We start from the raw sequence: 18,028 nt of genomic DNA, 5'->3' as shown, positions 1-18,028 counted from the left end.
TGAGTTGGGTTCGATTCCTCGAGTTCCAACCGAAAATCTTTGGGATTTACCTTAAGTGGCGTGTAAATACATATCTGAATGATAATTTAACCTTGAGTTGTTGGTAATCTTAGTTGTCGAACGAACAAGTTTGTTTCTGTATTAGGTATCCAGGAGTCGAGTTCCGTGTATTGGTAACCTAGATAGTCCAGAAAATGTTTCCGACTGACGTGCCGCTAAAAATGTCCATTTCCATCTACTTTTTAATCGACTTCGAGTTTCACCTGGCGGTTAACGATTCATCGCGGGACGTTCTAAGAGAAATTTTATCGCGCTTTTACCGCGATTCGAGAGAGATTTGTTAGCAACAGTTGGTAATTCGGTCTTACGCCAACAATGGCATTACTCCCATTCAAATGGAGGGGAAACTGGGTCGTCGGAGCGACGATGATGATTCGCGCTCCACGTTAAATCGTACCTGACCCATTTCCCTGCGACAATTGTCGGTACAAACAAAACAGTTAGTGTGTCGACGCGAAACGAACGATCCGTGTGAACGTTCGGTTCGCGAATCCGTCCTGAGACCCTCGGTTCTTATGTAATTCTGGAATAGCAACGGTCTCGTTGTAGCGACTTTCTCCAACGTCCGACGAGCGGAATCATGTTCTTAAATAGACCGAGTAATCTCGAAGGTGCTGTCGTAAGTCCTCGTCATCTTGGAAGTCGTTAATTCGTTAGATCCGTGAAATTGTTGATTCGTCAGGTCCATTAGGAAGCTACCATGCTCTTCGAGTCGATAGTTCTTCTCGGAGTCCTCTGAAATGAATCCACGATGCATAATTGAATCTCTACGAAGAAGAGTCTGTTTCTTAAACAGACCAGAAAATCCCACAGTTGTCACGGAATATAATTCTAATCTTCTCGCGAGTCATAAACTCCTGCGACTCTTAAAGTTCTCGTCGAGTTCTTCCTCCATCGCTCCGAAGAAGTGCCAAGTGATTACAAGCACCAGTACTTTAATTACCTAGAGATACTTTTGTCTAGCGGTTGATGAGCGTCTTGAAAAATAAAAAGAACCTAGAACTCTCGAAATTCAAGTTGAAACGTTTGAATTCACTGGAGGCTCCGCTAAACCTCTTCCAGTGCCCTGCGAGGTAACCAGTGGGCAGAAATAGGAGTGATATAATTTAATCACCAGGGAAAACGTCCATCTTGCGTTTGAGGCTCGGTAACTCCTAAGCAGAGTGTCTCTGTCATTACCACCACGAGATTCGTTGCGGCTGAAATTAATCGGCGACTCTTGGCAGCGTCTGCTCCTTCGACTCCGATAGGGGATTCCAATTAAATCCGATGGGGTTTTCTCCGTGGTGTTCCCACCACCGGTATCTCGCGTACGCGGCTTCTAATCGACGATAAGTCAGCTTGTCGTTTCTAGTGAGCTACGAGCCTTTAATCGCGATATGATTCTGCCGGCGCGCTCACGAACGTTTTCTCCCCTTGTTCGGTTGATTTAATTACACCTATCGTTCGATTCGGAATGAAGTTTTACGGTTTCCGTGTGCCACGTCGAAGGATCATTTTCGGAGCGTTTATTTCAAATTGAAATTTTCAATCACTTTCGTTCACCTGGAAAGGAATGCTACTGATAAATGGGCTGTTCAATCTGGTAGGAGTTTTGTTAGGTAATATAACGCAGAATAACTCTGTAGATAATACTCGGTAAAGTAGTATACCTCGTCGACAACGCAGATCGCTTTACTGGTACAGCAGAACAGTTTGTCGATAACGCAACCCACTCCGCCGGCAATGTAACACCCTATGTCGATAAATTCTGCAGCCATAGTACCGTAGATTTTCCAGAAACTCGTTGTTTCATCCAGATCTGACTATAAGGAGCTTACTCGGAGAAACTTGACACTGCACAATAAACACGTTTAATCGATCGATGGAATACTGTACATAATATCACTGCATTCTATACAGGAAGACATCTGGCTCGAAGGGATCGAACGGGTACAAAGAGTCAAGGCTTAACGAAGACCACGGTCTTCTCCCTCGTATTAGGAATAGTTGGAAGCGCTGAAAAGGGGAATCTCGAGAAGAGTCGGTTATTTACGAAGCTATGAGGTATCTTTCGGCAATCAGCGTTCACCGTAAATCGCGGGGATCGCTCGTGGATAGCCAGCGTCGCGTTGTTGGTCGTTCGTCGGACGCCAATCTAAATGAAATCTACGGATCAGCCGGGAGAGCAGAGATCACGGCGCACCGTAGTGCCGGCAGATTTTCTCGAAGATTGTACGCACGCAATTACGCAACGACGTAGGAAAGGGAGGTGTAATAGCGCTGGGCAGAATTCCTCGGAGTCGAAACGAACGGCTGTTGCCCCGGGCACGGTTAGAAAGTTTATCGAGCTCGATACTCGTCCCGGTCGCGCTTCCAGCGTCTTCGCGAAGCTTCTTCGCGGTATTGAAAACGACTCGGAAACGGAGCCAACGGTCCAATTGGCTCGAGAATGGCCTCCTCGTAACGGAGGAAACCGTTAATGGCGTGGTAATGGCGGTTAGATTTTCGACGAGGGATCGATAAAACCGCGGATAAACGTGCGAGATAAGCCCCTCGCCGACGGGATGGCGTTGGTTATTAATTAGTCGGCAGTCAATTAACGGAGTGGTCGCTGGGGCGTGCTGGCTGGGGCTCCGATGGAAAAGAAGTTAATTGGTTGGGCCCGCGACGCAGCGAGACGAATGTTTGATAACAACTGGCGTGCCCATCGCCAAGCGCGCGTGTCGATGTTGCACTTGGTTGCCGTTGCTCCGCGGCGACTTTCTCGCCATGGTAATTATAATGCGCGATGGTCGTTACTCTTCGAACGTCTTCCGTGTTCAGGGCGATCTTGGAGGTTTTTCTTCGGGGAACGCCCTTGATCGAGGCTTCTCGGGCACTCCTATGAAATCCTGACGAGGGCCTCGATAGCGAAAAGTTTGCCATGTCTTCTGCGCGGGGACGTCCATACATCTGCGTACCGCTTCAAGTAATTACAGAAGGGTAGGAGACAGGAGAAAACGAAGTCAGACTTCCTGGTTCCGTTACTCATGAGGAATTCAGTACCGAGAGAAGATTTCTCTTCAGCGGTGACTCTTCTGGAGTAATTGGAGCAATTTATTCTCGGTCAACTGATTCAAGTTGCGTGTCCTTGGAACAGTGTATCTCTGAGCATTGGCTCGAAGAATTTTAAGAGTTTGCATTTCTTCCCACTGGCTCATCCGACCCTGACAGGCACACAAAACACGAACAACTGTAAGCTTGAACTCTTCCTTTACGTTGCTTCAGACGACGACGCCTGTCGAAGAATCCTTTTGGAGCACGAGAGGGAGAGGGAGGGCAAGCTGCGGGACATCGCAGCCTCCCTGACCCAGCCCCGGGCTCGAAGGATCAAACCCAGGACCTCCGAGCCAACGAGGGACGTCGTCGACGCGGCGAACGCTGCGTATCAGGACAAGCTCGTGAGTACTCGAATCCTACCAGCCTAATTCGATCCTGCCATCTTCTTCTGTATACAGTCAAACCCATAAGTATTCGTACCCTCTATGTCTATCGAAGAAATTTGTCTAATTTAAACGATAGTGTACACGAATAAACTTCATACATGTATATATTTACAATTACAAATTTATTTGGAAACATGAAGCATTCGTTTAAATTAGACAAATTTCTTCGCTATATTTAGAGGGTATATTTATGGGACCGAGTGTATATCTCACGTTAATGTTCTTCTTACAGATCAGAGGAGACCCCGACGGATGCGGCCTGGACATTTCCGGCATCAGATACTCCCCCACGTCCGAGCTGAGGGTCGACCTGCCCGCGGAGGACCTGCTGAACATCAAGAAGGGCTGGCTGATGAAGCAAGGGCTAAACAAGGTTCGTTCTGGTTTCCATTTCCACCTTTAGCTTTCCGCGGTCTTCGTGCTTAACGTTTTGCGGGTCGTTCAGGAATGGAACAAGCACTGGTTCGTACTGAGAGGTTGCGGCCTCATGTACTACAGAGATCCCTGCGCGGAAGATAAGGGTATCATGGACGGCGTCATAGATCTGAATACCGTTACCGCCGTCACGCCCCTTCAAGTCGCAAGAAATTATGGATTCCAGACTGTGGTGAGTGTGACCGGGGAATTCGCCTGGCCGGTGATTTACGGTAATTAACATTCCTCGCGGACGGAAATCCAGTTAGCCGGCACGGGAGGCGCAGTTTTCTAGCGCCGCGAAAACACGTGCGATGCAAACGAGTCGTTTTACATTGTCCGCGAGCCTCCGCGGAGGGATTAACGCGTGCATCGCCTCTGCAGCCACGGTAAAGGATTGTTAATTATACGCGGTGGAGTTTCTTCTGGATACTCGCGTATACGAAACCACCTCGAGAACTATGAGTTGTGGGCATAGATTGTACATTTATCGGAATTCCAACGCTCTATGCACTGTTGATGAGGTGACCCTGGAACCGTTTGCTAGACAGCTAATCCAAAAGTATAAATCGACTTTGAATAAGTACTCGGTTATGTAGAACGCGTGGTCGGTAACACAGATCGCTCTATTGGTACGGTAGAACACTTAGTCGGTAACGCAAATCACTCTGCTGGCAATGCATAGCACACTCTGTCGATAAATCCTGCGACCGTATTGGGTACTTGCACTATCTGAAACATTTTTGAGATACCTCTATGATAGTTTTATATATATATCTAGATACTCAACACAGGCCACAACACAGTCATTTACACAGTCATTTGTACTGTCGTTACAAAGTTAGCTCACTCTGAAGGGGAGCGCAGGGTCGTTGAACGCCCTCAAATTTCACGTTGTGGTTTTCATCGTAATCCTTGTGGTGCACACTTACCAGGCTGAATTAGTAAAATGACGCCTAATCCTAACAGCTCCTCAAAAGTAGCACGCGTCTGTCCGCTACCATAAACCAAGAATGCGATGTCTTAACAAGGCTAAAGACGGACTAGCGTTGTAACTGTCTACGAACACTATAGTTAGAGGTCTACCGGTGAGTCAGCCGGCGGGCTCAATTGGATTGCCGGAATTAACTTCCGTGCTTAGGAGTGGCTGGAAAAAGTCGGTAACTCAATTTCACGGTAGAGCAGCTCGAACGTTCGCGGCATCTTGTATTCGTGTCACCGACCCCTGTCGCCCAAGACTGTCCCGCTGATCGGCCTAGATAGACAACGCCGTTTCCAATTTTCTCGCATTCTTCGCGGCTTGATAACTCACTCCCTTTCTACCCATAGGCCTGGGACGACCGAGGATCCACCGTCCTGTCCGCCGTGACAGCTGGGATCAGAGCGAGCTGGATGTCCGCCATCAGGAGGGCTGCCAACCTGCCCGATCCTGACAACGCGGACGCCCTCGCGGTTTGCCAGGATGGCCAGCAGGACACTCCACAGTCGCCTACCGCGTAAGTCATATGATAAGACACAGGATGCAATCAATATAATAGGAAGCAGGGATATTGAAAGCTTCGAGACGTGTGAGGCAAAGGTTCCTTAACTAGACAAATTCTGAATCGATAGACTACCGATGCAAAGCATCAGAGATGCTTAGCACAGGTAGCTACCACACTTAGGGTAGCAATAATAATTTCGCAGTGTTTGTCGCAATTGCTTCCATCCGAGGTTTCATGAAACTCTCTCTGTGTTCCTGTATCTTCAACCCTCTTTCCCTAGTTCCAACCCCAACTCATCAAGCCATCTCCTCTCTGTCTCCAGATCCATCACAGATCGCGAGAGGGACTCCGTGGTACCCTCCACCTCTGTCACTCCTCGATCAGTCCTGTTCTCCTCCGACGAAGAGTACAGGACAGCGTCGGAGGGTGGGAGACGAGAGTCAGGCGATTGGTCCGAGGTGCCTGTTTCGCCGCCGTTGGTGAGGAACGGCGACTGGTCCGGGGCTCTGAAGGGCTCCAGCTGGTCGGACTCGGCGAATCACGAGTGGTCCGAGCTACCCCCGTCGCCGCCGTTGACGAGAACGGCCCTGTCGCGGGTGAAGGCTCGATCGAGGTCGAGTTCCAGGTCCAGGGTGTACAAGAGAAGTCGCAGCTCGCCACCTAGCTCGAGGAGGAGCACGTTAGACAGCGTGAGGTCGGAGGACCTCATGATGGCCTGCTGCGAGCTAGGCGAAGATGAGGAGCAGACGAACGGTCACATGCAAAGCAACAGCTGTCTATCGAGTGCCAACGACAGCCCGTTGATCGTCGAGCTGCTGGAGAACCAGGTGTCCCTGTTGCGCGATCAGCTTGACCAGAATCAGTCCCATCCGAGTACGCTACTAGTCATTATCGAGCGTCAGGAGAGCGAGATCGAGGGCTTGAAGTCACAGCTGAACGCGGCACGGGCCGACGTCGCCGACGCTGAGAAGGAGCTGTCCAGGTTGAGGCAGCAGAAGGCCGAGGCGTCCATCAGGGAGAAACAGGTGGAGGAGCTGCTGAGCACGATACAGAGGACGGAGCATCAGAGGGACAAGGACCTGGAGGACCTGGAGAAAATGAAGAAGATGTACACCAGGGACAAGGAGATGCTCGAGTGCAAGCTATTGGAGACGGAGGCTATCCTCAGGGAGACCAGCGAGAGGTGCGAGATGTTGACGAAGGAGTTGGCGTCGAGTCACAGGACCGTCGAACACATGCAGATGGAGATAGCTTCTCTGAGCGACAGGTTGTCGCAAGGTGAGTAGAAGGAAGGATCAAGCAAAAGCTGTGTGGTTGACGATGTCATTGGTCATCCTGTTACTCTAGGAATCGAGGAAAACGATCGTCTCTATGGGAAAGTGAGAGAATTGGAGGAGAAGGGCGGGTTATCCTCTTCGAGGGAGCGCGGGAGAAGCTTCGACTCACTCAGCGATTTGACGAACATCGAGCTAGATCTGGACTTGAATTCTCTGGACAAAGAAAGGTAAAAGAAGTTACTGTAGACTTAAATATGTATATACAGTGTCCCATAAATATCCGTACCCTCTACATCTGCTGAAATAGATTACTTGAATTAAATCATACATTTGACTTTTTCAAATAAATGGTCCATTATGGATATGTACATGAACAGACTTTACGCATATTTACTGTCCCTCCACAGAATCATGGAAGAGTACGACGAGCTCCGAAGCCGATTCGAGAAGGCCATCCTGGAGATCCGCGCGATGCGCAAGGAGCTGCGCGAGGCACACGCGATGCAGGACGCGTTGGAGCTGGAGATGTTCACGCACAAACGCGATGCGAGCAGCGTGAACGAGACCAATCAGGCCCAGGTGCAACTGATGGCCGCGAGGATCCAGGATCTGACGAACAAGCTCGCCGCCAGCGAGAAGCAAGTGAGGACGTTGAAGCAGAAGCTGACCAAGGTCGAGACCAGGGACAAGAGGAGATCGCTGTCGCTGAAGGGTCGCGAGTCCTTCCAAATATCTCAGGAGATGGAGGACAAGCTGCTGGACCTGGAGAACAAGATCTGCGCGATAGAACGCGGCAAGAGCATCGCCACGTCCGTGACAACCGGAAGCAGCTCGAAGGAGTCGAGTCCCAATCCAAAGAAAGAGAAAAGAAGGGAGAGCAAGAATTTGGATCGCACCAGACTGCGAAGGAAGTCGCTGGACAGCGCCACGAGCTCCGAACCGATGAAGGTGCTGATTAGATTGAGCACGCTGGAGACGAAGGTCGCGAACGTGACAGAGAACATGGCCAGCGACGCGGAGAAGGACTCCAGCGAGTGCAGCGAGGTCAGCGCTTCCTCTACCAGCGAGGTGTCTTTGGAGATCATCGCCAGGTTGAGGAAACTCGAGAGAGTCGTCTCAAAGTCGAAGAGGAGGCTGGAGAAGTGCCTGGGCTCCACCCAGGCGGAGGACAAAGCGGAGAAATGTTTGCGCGAGGTGAACGACATCCTGGACTCGTGTTTAGAATGTAAGAAAAGCCAAGCTAGCGCTCAAGCGACCGAGTCAGTAGGAGTAGTGGTATCTAGACTAGAAACTATACTTAAGGATAAGCTGAGCGAGCTCGCGGCGAGACGGCAGGTGCTCGCCAAGAACGATCAGCTGGACGACAGAGAGAAGATGAAGTTGATCGCCGAGAGGGTGGCGTTCGAGTTCGTCGTTCTGAGACAGATCAAGTGCGCGATCGGCCGAACGTTCGACAGGAGCGCCGTTCTGAGTGAATTGGTCGAAACTAGTCAGCTTGCCTCAAGCCTAATGCGTAAGATTCACGGAACTAAGCCCAAAACGTACCAAAACACGAGTTACATTCAGTATCTTACTAAAGTGTTAGCGAATAAGTTAGTACTGGTAGGCGGTATACCAGCGACGGAGACGTCGAAGGAGGTCTCCGCTGCGCGAAGCGAGAGCCTGAATTTTCTGCTGCAGAAGCAGCGGGAGGTGAACGATATCATGCGTCGATACAAGGAGACGAAGCTGAGGCAGCTCGCGGAGGCTCTGGCCGCGGAGACGCTGAGCATGTCCGAGCAAGAGGATCTTGGCAAACAGGTGAGCAACTCCAACAAGAAACTGTTAGAGGACAGACGTATTCGCGAGGCGTGGGCGTTGGCCCAAGAAACGGTCAGCAAGGAACTCGTGCAGGCAGAGGTATCCCACGTGCTGATGCGTTGCGGTCAGATGTACGAGCAGAACGTCACGAGCATCACCGACGCGTGCCTGAATTTCGAGAGCGCCGAGAACGTCACGATGGAATCTTGGATCGACGCCACGCAGATGAGGCTTCGTCAAGAGATGGAGCTCTCCACTCGCGAATTGTCGGACGCTTACGAGGAGTGTCTACGTTTGATGAAGAAAAACAAAACGTCGATAGAGGCCAAGTACGAGTCCCGGCAGCTGTTGACGGACTACGCGGACGTGGTCGCGCACAAAGCTTTAATCGATGCCAGGATCGGTCTTCTTCAGGAGAACACGAGACAGTTGGCTACCTTCCCTGGAGAGACTTTCGTATCTAGTCTTATCCGAAACGACGACCTCCTTTCTTCTCTGTTAGGAGACGAGCACGAGTTCCAAAGCAATCCGATTCTCGACGCAGAGTACAGTTACCTTTACCAGCAGTTCAGCAAGGAGTGCGAGGAGAGGATATCCGGAAAGCGTGGCTCGAAGGAGCAGCTCAAGAACGTCAGTCAGAGCCTACTCTACCTAGAGGAGGACCTTACCGAGCTGAGCAAACGCGTTCGAGACAAAGAGGGCGTCGAAAACGTCGCCTGGCTCAAGTCGACGGTGACGGTAACGGACTGGTCGAGCGTCTGCGAGAAGTGCTCCCAGCTGCGCGAGCAGATCAAGAAGCTCAGCGATTACATCGACGGTTTGTCCTGCAAGCAGTGCGACCAGCTACAGGTGACCATTCAGAGGATAACCGCCGAGCACAACGAGGAACTGGACACCCTGAAGCGCAATCAGGAAAGGGATATGATGGACATCAAGGGTGAATTGGACAATCAGAGGCAATCGTTGACTTCTCAGTACGAGCAGGAAGCGGCGAGTCTGCGAGAAAAAGCCAGGAAGCTGGAGCACAGGCTGAACGCGATGGATTCCGAGCACTCTGCTCACGTGAACGAACTGAGGGCTGCTTATCAGAGATCTATGAGCGCAGAATTGGACACAGACGCGGAGACCCGCAAGAGGTATAAAGAGGAGATCAAACAGCTGCGAGCTTTGTGCGAGAAAGGATTGCTCGCGATGGAAAACTCTCATAGACGCATCATCTCCGAAATGGAGGAGAAGCATCGACAAGAACTCGAGAACCTGAGAGTGGAGAAGGAACAGGCGCTCTCGGAGGAGACCCAGGCCACTCTGGCGGCCCTAGATGCCATGCGGAAGGCGCACGAGCACGAGGTGCAGAAGGAGATAGCCAAGTTCAAGCAAGAGTTCCTTAAACAGATGCAGGCGCGCGAGGACATCGGCGTGCTTCACAAGGAACACGAGTAAGCGATTCTATCCTCTTGTTTCTCTTCCAAAGTGTACATATGCTTAGATCTTTTCGTATCTGTACACCCTCTCCGCTAGTAAACCTCTAAGTACACTTTGGATCGACCGCTGCGACTGTAAACCTACCACGATTGAAGGGTTGTATTAAAGATCGTGTAACAATTCGCAGGGAGGAAATGGAGGAGATAAAGCAGGAAATTCTTTCTTTGTCCGCCAAGTATTCCTCCAAGTGTGTGGAGACCGCGGCCATGGAAGAGAAAGTAGGTTCCCTCACTAAGCAGCTCGCTCAAGCGCAACAACACATCATGCAATTGGACGCGCGCAATAAACAACTTAGAGCCCACTTGGTGTTGGAAACGAACGACAGCTCGATCAACGACACGATGCAGATGCTGAGGGGTAGAGACGAGATAGCCGAGCCTAGAGAGGAGATACATAGGCTGCAACAACTGAAGGTAACGTTGGATAACCAAGTCCCGAACGCATAGTAGATGTGGTTAACAAATGTATATTACTAAATTAATTAACTCCGCCGAAATTACATATTATGGTGTTCCCCTTGCGAGCTTTTTACCAGTTGTCACTGAAGCTCTGTCATCAGAAGTTTGTCCGTTGAAAGTGAAACGCTTTTAGATACGACTGACACAATTGTATATAGACAATAACATCAGCTAGAGATGCGTCCCCTCGAGTACTATATCGCGTAATTGGGTGCGTCCAGAAAGGTCACCGCTCGCTAAACCGCTCTGGGAGGATCTGAGCTTGCAAATTTTTTTGCTCCTAAACATAGAGATCGCTGGCAATTATTATTGTTATTATTATTCAGCTGGTGGCGCCATCGGTGACGAAACGCCCAAGTTTGTAGCGAAAATAGTTCCTATTTTTCTTGCTAGATGGCGCCACGGAAACCTTTTATCAAAATTATTATTTATTCTTCACAAATGGTTAATTAATACCATTCTTTGATCTATAACACTACAATACACTAGATAAGACGTCAAAGTTGCATTTAAGCGCATAGTTATCGAAGTCAGCATTGTTTATCGATTTTTCAGCTAGTGGCGCCATCGGTGGCGAAACGCCCAAGTTTGTAATCGAAATAGTTCTTACTGTTACTAGTAGATGGCGCTACGGAAACCTTTTATCAAAATTATTATTTATTCATAATAAATGCTCAATTAATACGATTCATTGATCTATAACGCTACAATACACTAGTTAAGACGTTAAATTTTAACGTTTGCGAATAGTTATTCGATTCAACAATAATTATCGATTTTATCGGCTAGCGGCGCCATCTTACAGAAACTGTGGGAACTACTTTTACTACAAGCTTGGGAGTTTTCCCACCGATGGCGCCACAGATTCCAGGGCCGTAAATATTGGCGCGTTAAATAAATATCAATAAAAATGAAAAATTGAACGCAGGTAAAATCATCCTCAGGAGATAGTCGTCCGCATATTACAAAACAGACCGCATGCGTCTGTCTTCTTGAGATAGTAGATTGACCGCTACCAGCTAGTGGAGAAGAAATGCACAAAGAGAGCAGCACATAGCAGTGCAAAGTACAACTTCAAATGTACGCACTTTAATTCAATAAAGAAACAAACAAACATACCAGCTAGGGATCTCTATGTTTAGGAGCCAGAAATTTGCAAGCTCAGTCTCTCTTCGAGAGCACTGGCTTTCCCGGATGCACCCTTCGTCCGTCGTTGACCCCGGCACAGATTTAACGATCGTTAACCACCCACATCAGCCGCACTGACGCATATTATTTTCGATATTTCACTAACAGCATGGGGACGCCCTTCGTGACACGTATGGCGCGGCACCGAAAACTTCGTCGCCGAACTGCTCGCCGGCGTACTCGCCGCAGCGTGTCAGGAGTAATCACGAGTACCCACCGAACCGGGCGGGTGGCGGCGATGAGCAGAGATTAAACGTCGAACGACCGAAAAGCTCGGTGTCCACGTCGCTGAAAACAGCGACGGACAAGCCAGCCGCGTTCTCGTACAAGGTCGAACGCATAAAGTCCGTGTCGTTGCCTTACTCGAGTAACTTGGTTAGGCCGGGGAGTAGTTCTGGCGTACCGTCGCACGATAGGAAAGAGGTGAGCTTAGGGCAAAAGAGTCAAGAGCGTAACGGTCTGGCCTCGCCACTTTGGGACAGCTTAAGACCCAGGAGCGGATTGCCCCATCAGTATCAAGGTACAGAAGAAAGATGAACCGGAAACGCGGCGATCTGGTGACGGGATCGCGCCACGATCCCCTTGGAATCGCGCCTCTCTGCTTCTTTAAACGGCGCTCGTGCATACCAGCGTTGGCCAAAGATCCGCTGTCGCAATTTACAGTCGTTCCAGTTATCGAATAATAATGCACCGGGGAACGATGTCCGAGTGAAACTTCCATTTCTGAGCTTACTATATATCACGTAACATATAACGAATATATATCATCGTCGGTGCATCTAATGATTCGACGGACTGATCGGACGGAGAATCGCCGGTGATCGTTGTCCAACTCTGATATCTTACAGGACATGTTGCATCGAATGTCGAATGTCTTGCTTTTTGTCGATGGTACTTTGGTGTTGACATTGCTACGTAGAATCTACTTTCGTTGAACTCTGTAAGAATGTAACTGTTCGGAATGCGAGCACTGCGAGGAACCTTGTTGTGATTTGTTGATTGTAAGTTAAGGAAGAAAAGGGGAGACACGTAAGACTAACCGGGTGCTTTCCTCTAGAAATTAACTGCTTGCAAGGACATCGATCTGCAGATTTTATGCATTTCGAAGATATCGGTGCTTCGATTGCTTTTATGCACAGGTTCGTTGTTTAACTAGAAATGCATAAAATTTCCAGTATTCAGCGTTTACCTAACGATTGCTCGGGATTTATATGTAACCGAATCGTTACACGAATAATTTCGTTGTTCGTTCGGTCCAAGACTCCTCGGCGATAATATCGACCACCTACAACTAATATGACTGCTAATCGCTGTTCGTTGACTATAATACGCAATAATTGTACTACTCGAAGGTTGTCTAACCCGTCTGCTTGCTAACAGGATACATGTACTCTATTAACGGTATGCAAAAGTAACCCTGGCTTGTGACGAATGCGATTCTCTGTACTCCTTTAACGACTGTGTCTAATCCGAATAATAATTTCGAAGAATATTCTTATTCCGAATTATTTCCGAAGAATAATTTCTTGATACGTCACGGTATCACGGACACAGCTGTGCGTAGAAATCAAACCGAACCACGTTCGATGCCACTATCCCGATAGGACTTTTTCCATTATTTTACCTAGAACCTAGTTTCTACATCGCGTACGTCTGCGAGGACATTGAATCCCGACACTAATTTCTGCGCACTTCTGAACATCGGCATCGAACGATAAGAGTTGCTTAACTGTTTTGGGAACATGTTAGATGTGTAAAAAAAATCATTTCGTGTCCTCGGTATAGGCATCGTATCATCTAGAGAATAATCGAGGGAAGTCGATGGCAGTGGAGGGATTACAAATAGGGTTCGTTAATTCTGACCATCTTTTTAAAAAACTCGCAGACGAGAATATTGAAGGTAGAAAACTTTAGATGAAATTTGAGAGAATGAAATGACGGTGTTTTCGATTATCTTGCATATCGTCAGTAACAAACTAGTGTTATTTTATATTTTAATTTTATGAAAAATGATAACTAGCGCGTTGATAGGCTACGCGTCAGCTGTTTTTCAAGTTAACCCTTTGCGCTTGAGGTCTTTTTTTCTGGCATCTACTAGCAATTTGAGAAGCTATCGAGATTCGAGAATCGGATCACCTCAATCATTTCATTGACGCTTCGTAGTCCAATGAAATTAAACTTAAATAAACATTATTGCCGATTGATTTACTGCGTCGAACCTAACGGTGACCGAGAGTCACCTCTCGAGTGCAAAGGGTTAATAAGAAAAAGTGGTCGTCGACACTGTTGGTCGGAATTACCCTGCCCTCCCCTGCGGACCTATGTTCGCCCGAACCACCTCGAATATGGATAGAAAAGCGTATCGTGCAGACGTGGTAATCGTATTTCGAAAATTATTTGACACGAAAGGTGGCACAACAGAGATGCGAGTCGGCGGCTCTGGTACCCGGTGGCAGGACATCAAGCAAAGTGAAAAGCAGCAACAATCGAAGGCTCACGGCCTCCGTGCCGACGATTCTCGCACGACCCGCCTCACCGCGGAACCCCCAGCTCTCTCCGTTGCAGGTCCGTTCATTTCTTTGTCAACGTCGCAAAGGGATATTTTATAAAATCGCCGCTGATGTGTGTCCACGCGTTACGACTCGTCTCGCCACGCGTTTCGTCTGCCATTTGCGCTTCTTACAGCAATATTTTCCAATGCTTCTGGTTCTCTGCGGGAACTCACGGTTTACTGGACAAGGAGAGGAAGAATAAATAGTTCACGACTCGCAGAATTATCGAAATTTAAATGCATTAAAAACAATTAGCGTTTCCTCTTCTTGTCATAGGTTCATTTTTACATATACTCGTTATTCGGTTGTACGCGTTTGTAGGCAGGGTGTCCCAGAATTAGTATGAGAACCGGAAATGGGGATAGCTGCGACGATTCCGAGGCACAGTTTCCTTTGCAAAAATGTCGGATGGTGCTTCGTTTTTTTTAATTATTAACAGCCAGTTACCACCAGCTGACATTTTTGCAAAGGAAATCGTTATTCAGAATCCTCTCAGCTACCCCCCTATTCGCGGTTCTCACACAAATTCTGAGATTCCCTGTAAATTTATTCTTCAAAGATTACTAAAACACTTTTGCTATCCGATGGTAAATTTATTTCGTTAATACCTAAACGGAACTTGGCCTATGTCTGTAAATTTGTCTCGAATCTTCAGTTTTCCTGCCTGTCGCGGTTTTTCGAAGCTTGCTTAAAATACTCGGGGCTGCGCACGCTGAATTTTCTTTCGATTCTCGAGTTCGTTTAATATCAAGTTTGTTATTGCGATTGTCATTGCAGAGCTGATGAGGTCTCCAGCAGTGAGGTGGTCCAGCAGGAGCTGTCGCAGCTTGCCTCCCACGCCCTCGCCGAGTTACCATCACCCGCTCCACCCCCCACTGCCAGCGGTGGGCATGGTCGCCGAGAGGAAGAAACGCTTCGAGCTTTGATCTCTGCCCCTAACGATTCTGCAACTCGTAGAACAGTACCAGGTCCCGGGACTTATCGACGTGACACCAGAAACTCGATCGGATCTCGTGTCGCCTAGCGTGCGCGATAATTTTCCTATTGGTGCTAGACCGGTTGCTCGTTTGCGTGTGTCATTTTGCCGCGTCGAGAACCTACGATTCCAGAGATGGGCGAAATTCTTATTCGAAAATTTCATTCGTTAAATGAAACCTAGCATTTGAATTGAGAAATGAAATCACATATATTATACATATTTATGTTCGATCGAGCATAGTAATCACTACCGAATAACGAACCAATCGACGGATGTTTATCGACGTTATTCGATACTGTTACGTAGATCAGAATGCGCCCATCTCCGCAGGTAACCCACAAGTATTTCGTCACTGCCATAGCGATCGAGCTTCGACGGTAGAATGGAGCGAGACGTAATTTCGTGTCAATTAATCCGGTCGTTCGGGGTCGAGCTCGTCGCCACGTGACAATATTGAGCATGTTTATCAAGTAAACATGATTCAATAACCGGAACGAGGCTCGAACCCCCGATGGCCACGTTCACCATCGCAGTCGGGAAACCGCGGATTCGATTGGACGTCCGTCGCGGCCCACGGGTCGTTTTCGATGGGACGTTTTACCACTGGAACTTTTGCTAAGCTCGTTTACAAGGCTGCCGTGTCGCCAAACGGCCGTCGTTTGATATGCATTTAGACTTTGATACCACGAATTTTTCCGTAGGTGCGAGTAGTAGGTCGTTTCGTTCGACCTTCGCGAGGAACGCGCATTTTTTCGGGCATTATTTCACTGTCAAGCCGTTTCTCGTTCCGTATAGTCGATCCGTCGGTTCCGGAGTGCTGTAACTTTGTAGTAAATCAGGAGAAAACTCGGTTTACCGCTCGGTTTCACTTCCCCCATCACCGGTAACAACGCGGAGGTGGAGTAACTTATAGACAACGTATTGTGGGGGTATCGGAATAGCCTTGAACAGACATTTACTTTCGTTCCAATCGTGGTAAATGCTGGACTTCCTTTATTCCGGTTCTGTTTGCAACTGTAATTGGAATTGTAATAATACGGTTTGAATCTATCATTAGATTTCGCAACGAGAAACGGCTCAAAAAGCTACTGGTGCGAAGAGAGTACGGTAGAACGCCAATTCTGGTCTATTCGGAACAAAGAGGGTAGAAGAAGGAATAGAGGCGAACCAGTCTACCTGTTGGATTGCTTCCATGTCTCGAATACAAGAATCTTTCAAAAATAGTCAAGTATAGAAAGTAGTGGATCAAGAACGAGTTTTCTTTTGTTATTATTTTTAAACCAAGAACATCAAGTACAATTTTAGTCGCCAAAATAGTTAATACTAAACGATAGCTGGTTTATTTAAATACGATGGAGTTTCTTTCAAGAGGATTCGACAGTTGCCCTTTAATGGTGACGGCACGGGATCGGTGGAGACCGGAAGTAGGCGTTCTACGTCACCGTACGAGTCATATATACATGTGTCGTGATAGTTAACGCGATGTAACGCGTACGTGTATTGGTGTGAAAGCGTGCGAACGAATACGTTCGTCGAAATCGTTGAGTTTGTCCAATTGCGCTGTGTTACGTTCTGAAATCGATTTCGTACAATTACAAGATCCGTTCGATATCTTGTGACTTTACGAGGGGGCTAATTTACAATCGACGATCGGCTCAAAGTTCGTCGTTTAGGGAGGCTTCTATATTTTCATTTGTTGACGTTTCGATCGCTGCTATATTTTTTCACTTTCTCTCTCTCTCTTCTTTTTCTATTTTCGATTTGTTTTTGTAAAGTAAAATATTCTCAAGGAGCAAAATCTATTCTGTGTCTTCTCTCTGATTTTTTTTTCTCTTCACCTCAGTCTCGTTAATACGTTCGAGGATCGATAGAAAGTATTTTTACGCTTGTTTCGCTCTTGTTATGTATAGATTCTGCACATATGAATATTACGGCGTTGTCACGTTGCACTGTGTATTACCGCGTTCTCTCATTGTGTAAATGTTTTTTTTTTTTTTTTAATGAATTTTTTCTTTTTTAATCGTCGGATCGCGAGCATTTCTTTGATGTTAATACTGTATAGTTTATGACGTTTCAATTTAAGGAGCAAAGTATAAATAGCCTAGAAATTAACCCCTTCCATAATGAAAGTGGATTGTTTATATAATATGTTATTATTGTATTTCTATATTATATATCGTCGCGGTTCGTTCCGGTGACGGTGTCGTTCGACGTGTCGTCAGCGACGTCAAAGTAAGCGAAACAAAAAAAAAAAAAGAAGAATAATCGATAACAATACGATTCATTATCTCTTATGTAGAGTAATTACTCAGGATTGTTTAACATTTATAATATATTACGATTACACTGATTGTATTTGTATTATAATTTATAACAACGTTTGAAATAAACTATAGTAACCATTGACGTGAATCAACCGCTGTTCGAATCTGTTTATTTTAATTGCGAAGCGTGTGTTGCATTTTTGTTTAGGTTACCCGTTAGCAGTGGAAGATATAATAGAATATTCAAGTTTTTCAAGATTTGATAACGTAGATTCCTTCATTTGGTCTTTGAGTTACATGGAAATATAGATCTCATCAGGAGACAGAAGCTTTTTCAAAGAATCTGACATTGATACTTACGGAAACACGTGGTAATAGAATTTTAATAGAAATTAAATTAAAATTCTATTAAGAAACGTTCGCAACGATCACTCTTACGCAGGGCCGGCGCAAGGCAGGTTCAGCGCGTTCGCCGGAACCCGGGCCCGCGTTTCAAAAGGCCCCGCGATCTATGAAAATTACTCGATTAAAAGGCACCGATTTTGATTAACTTTTTACAGAACGATGATACCATTAACAAATGGAAGCAATTTTTGCCGAGAT

At 47.3% G+C, this 18,028-nt stretch overlaps 1 protein-coding gene across 6 annotated transcripts in view; it reads left to right on the top strand.

The window, feature by feature from the left end:
• The window catches only part of LOC128881502 (protein outspread), a 191,538-nt gene extending 174,118 nt beyond the window's left edge, over nt 1-17,420 (top strand). The window contains exons 7-17 of one of the 6 annotated variants that reach the window (XM_054132606.1): nt 3,310-3,482; nt 3,760-3,900; nt 3,973-4,134; nt 5,271-5,437; nt 5,748-6,703; nt 6,773-6,929; nt 7,110-9,938; nt 10,112-10,397; nt 11,739-12,150; nt 14,040-14,195; nt 14,960-17,420. In XM_054132606.1, coding sequence (XP_053988581.1) covers nt 3,310-3,482; nt 3,760-3,900; nt 3,973-4,134; nt 5,271-5,437; nt 5,748-6,703; nt 6,773-6,929; nt 7,110-9,938; nt 10,112-10,397; nt 11,739-12,150; nt 14,040-14,195; nt 14,960-15,108 — 5,588 coding nt within the window. In that variant the 3' untranslated portion in view covers nt 15,109-17,420. The remainder of the gene's footprint in view (nt 1-3,309; nt 3,483-3,759; nt 3,901-3,972; nt 4,135-5,270; nt 5,438-5,747; nt 6,704-6,772; nt 6,930-7,109; nt 9,939-10,111; nt 10,398-11,738; nt 12,151-14,039; nt 14,196-14,959) is intronic. The other 5 variants (XM_054132608.1, XM_054132607.1, XM_054132610.1 and 2 more) reach the window with 5 other exon arrangements.
• Nucleotides 17,421-18,028: the final 608 nt, after the last annotated feature.

Source organism: Hylaeus volcanicus, chromosome 8, assembly GCF_026283585.1.
Source record: "Hylaeus volcanicus isolate JK05 chromosome 8, UHH_iyHylVolc1.0_haploid, whole genome shotgun sequence".
NCBI classification, from domain to species: Eukaryota; Metazoa; Arthropoda; class Insecta; order Hymenoptera; family Colletidae; genus Hylaeus; species Hylaeus volcanicus.
This window is presented reverse-complemented; position numbering and strand designations above follow the sequence as displayed.